Source organism: Myotis davidii, unplaced genomic scaffold (genome assembly GCF_000327345.1).
Source record: "Myotis davidii unplaced genomic scaffold, ASM32734v1 scaffold826, whole genome shotgun sequence".
Lineage (NCBI taxonomy): Eukaryota > Metazoa > Chordata > Mammalia > Chiroptera > Vespertilionidae > Myotis > Myotis davidii.
This window is the reverse complement of record NW_006297142.1, coordinates 1,061,675-1,064,973: the sequence shown is the minus strand read 5'-3', so window position 1 is coordinate 1,064,973 and position 3,299 is coordinate 1,061,675. Positions and strand designations below refer to the sequence as shown.

At 48.9% G+C, this 3,299-nt stretch overlaps 1 protein-coding gene across 1 annotated transcript in view; it reads left to right on the top strand.

Annotated features, from left to right (window-relative positions):
* Window positions 1–3,299, top strand: part of AHNAK (AHNAK nucleoprotein) — a 26,596-nt gene that overhangs the window by 13,537 nt on the left and 9,760 nt on the right. The window contains 1 exon segment of the mRNA XM_015569844.1: window positions 31–3,241. Within this exon segment, the coding sequence (XP_015425330.1) occupies window positions 31–3,241 (3,211 nt within the window).

Sequence of the window (3,299 nt, the reverse complement as noted above, 5' to 3'; positions counted from 1 at the left end):
GACATTGACTTAAACCTGAAAGGCCCCAAGGTGAAGGGTGATATGGACGTTTCTCTTCCCAAGATGGAAGCGGATCTGAAAGGCCCTGAAATTGACATCAAAGGTCCAAAAGTGGACATCGATGTCCCTGATGTGGATGTCCATGGCCCAGACTGGCACCTGAAGATGCCCAAGGTAAAAATGCCCAAGTTCAGCATGCCAGGCTTCAAAGGAGAGGGCCCAGAAGTGGATGTGAACCTGCCCAAGGCTGACATTGACATCTCCGGACCCAAGGTGGACATTGAAGCCCCAGACGTGAACTTTGAGGGCCCAGAAGGAAAACTGAAGGGTCCCAAGTTCAAGATGCCTGACATGCACTTCCATGCCCCCAAGATCTCCATGCCTGATTTGCATCTGAAAGGTCCCAAAGTCAAGGGTGATGTGGACGTTTCTCTGCCTAAAGTGGAAGGCCCTGAAGTTGACATCAAGGGCCCCAAAGTGGACATTGCTGCACCAGATGTGGATGTGCAAGGGCCAGACTGGCACCTGAAGATGCCCAAGGTAAAAATGCCCAAGTTCAGCATGCCTGGCTTCAAAGGAGAGGGCCCAGAAGTGGATGTGAACCTGCCCAAAGCTGACATTGATGTCTCAGCACCCAAAGTGGACCTGGAAGGCCCCGACATGAATATTGAGGGACCTGAGGGAAAGCTGAAAGGTCCTAAGTTCAAAATGCCGGAGATGAACATCAAGGCCCCCAAGATCTCCATGCCTGACTTCGATTTGCATCTGAAAGGTCCTAAGGTCAAAGGAGATGTGGATGTTTCCCTGCCTAAGGTGGAAGGTGACCTGAAAGGCCCTGAAGTTGACATCAAGGGCCCCAAAGTGGACATTAATGCACCAGATGTGGATGTTCATGGCCCAGACTGGCATCTGAAGACGCCCAAGATGAAAAAGCCCAAGTTCAGCATGCCAGGCTTCAAAGGAGAGGGCCCAGAAGTGGATGTGAACCTGCCCAAGGCTGACATTGATGTAACTGGACCCAAGGTGGACATTGAGGGTCCTGATGTTAACATTGAAGGGCCAGAAGGAAAGTTGAAAGGTCCTAAGTTCAAGATGCCTGAGATGAACATCAAGGCCCCCAAGATCTCCATGCCTGACTTTGACATGCATCTGAAAGGTCCCAAAGTAAAGGGTGATGTTGACGTTTCTCTGCCTAAAGTTGAAGGCCCTGAAGTTGACATCAAGGGACCCAAAGTGGACGTTGATGTCCCAGACGTGGATGTTCACGGCCCAGACTGGCACCTGAAGATGCCCAAGGTGAAGATGCCCAAGTTCAGCATGCCAGGCTTCAAAGGGGAGGGCCCAGAAGTGGATGTGAACCTGCCCAAGGCTGACATCAGTGTCTCAGGGCCCAAGGTGGACATTGAAGGTCCAGATGTGAATATCGAAGGCCCAGATGCAAAACTGAAAGGCCCCAAGTTCAAGATGCCTGAGATGAACATCAAAGCTCCGAAGATCTCCATGCCTGACATTGATCTGAACCTGAAAGGCCCCAAAGTGAAAGGTGATGTGGACGTGTCTTTACCAAAAGTGGAAGGTGAGATTAAAGTTCCTGAAGTGGATATTAAAGGCCCTAAAGTGGACATTGACGTTCCAGATGTGGATGTTCATGGTCCTGATTGGCACCTGAAGATGCCCAAGGTGAAAATGCCCAAGTTCAGCATGCCGGGCTTCAAAGGAGAGGGCCCTGAAGTGGATGTGAACCTGCCCAAGGCTGACTTTGATGTCTCAGGACCCAAGGTGGACATTGAAGGTCCAGATGTGAATATCGAAGGTCCAGATGCAAAACTGAAGGGCCCCAAGTTCAAGATGCCAGAGATGAACATCAAAGCTCCTAAGATCTCCATGCCAGATTTGGACCTTAATCTTAAAGGCCCTAAAATGAAAGGAGAAGTGGATGTTTCACTTCCAAATGTAGAAGGTGATTTGAAAGGGCCTACTCTTGACATCAAGGGCCCGAAGGTAGATCTAGATGCTCCGGCTGTTGACATTCATGGTCCAGAAGGCAAACTAAAGGGCCCCAAAGTGAAGATGCCTGACATGCATGTAAACATGCCCAAGATCTCCATGCCAGAAATTGACCTGAATCTGAAAGGTTCAAAGCTTAAGGGAGAGGTTGATGTTTCTGGGCCCAAATTAGAAGGTGACATTAAAGCTCCCAAGTTGGATGTAAAGGGCCCAGAAGTGGACATTTCTGGTCCTAAGCTCAATATTGAAGGCAAGTCAAAGAAATCTCGTTTTAAGCTTCCCAAATTTAATTTTTCGGGCTCCAAAGTCCAGACACCTGAGATGGATGTCAAAGTTAAAAAGCCAGATATTGATGTCACGGGCCCGAAAGTTGACATCAACGCTCCTGATGTCGAAGTCCAAGGAAAAGTAAAAGGCTCCAAGTTCAAAATGCCTTTCCTGAGCATTTCTTCCCCGAAAGTTTCTATGCCTGATGTAGAGTTAAACCTGAAGAGTCCTAAAGTCAAAGGAGATTTGAATGTGGCAGGCCCTGATGTGGAAGGTGACTTTAAAGGACCCCAAGTGGATATCAAGGCACCAGAAGTCCATCTTGATGCACCTGATGTGGATGTTCATGGTCCAGACTGGAATTTGAAAATGCCCAAGATGAAAATGCCCAAGTTTGGTGTGCCTGGCTTCAAAGCAGAAGGGCCAGATGTGTCTGTGGATCTGCCAAAAGGAGATATCAACATAGAGGCTCCCAAAATGGACATTGAGGGCCCAGAAATCAATGTGGAAGGCCTAGAAGGAGGCTTAAAAGGTCCCAGACTCAAGATGCCTGACATGAATATTAAAGCTCCCAAGATCTCCATGCCTGACATTGATTTAAATCTGAAGGGTCCCAAGGTAAAAGGTGATGTGGACGTTTCTCTTCCCAAAGTGGAAGGAGAGCTGAAAGGTCCAGGGATTGACATCAAAGGGCCCAAAGTGGACATCGATGCCCCTGACGTAGACGTTCATGGCCCAGACTGGCACCTGAAGATGCCCAAGGTGAAAATGCCCAAGTTCAGCATGCCTGGCTTCAAAGCAGAGGGCCCAGATGTGGACATAAACCTTCCCAAGGCCGACATTGATGTTCCCGATGTGAGTCTTGAAGGCCCAGATGCGAAACTGAAGGGCCCCAAATTCAAGATGCCTGAGATGAACATCAAAGCTCCCCACATCTCCATGCCTGACATTGATCTGAACCTGAAGGGCCCCAAAATGAAGGGCGATGTGGACGTGTCTTTGCCAAAAGTGGAAGGTGACCTAAA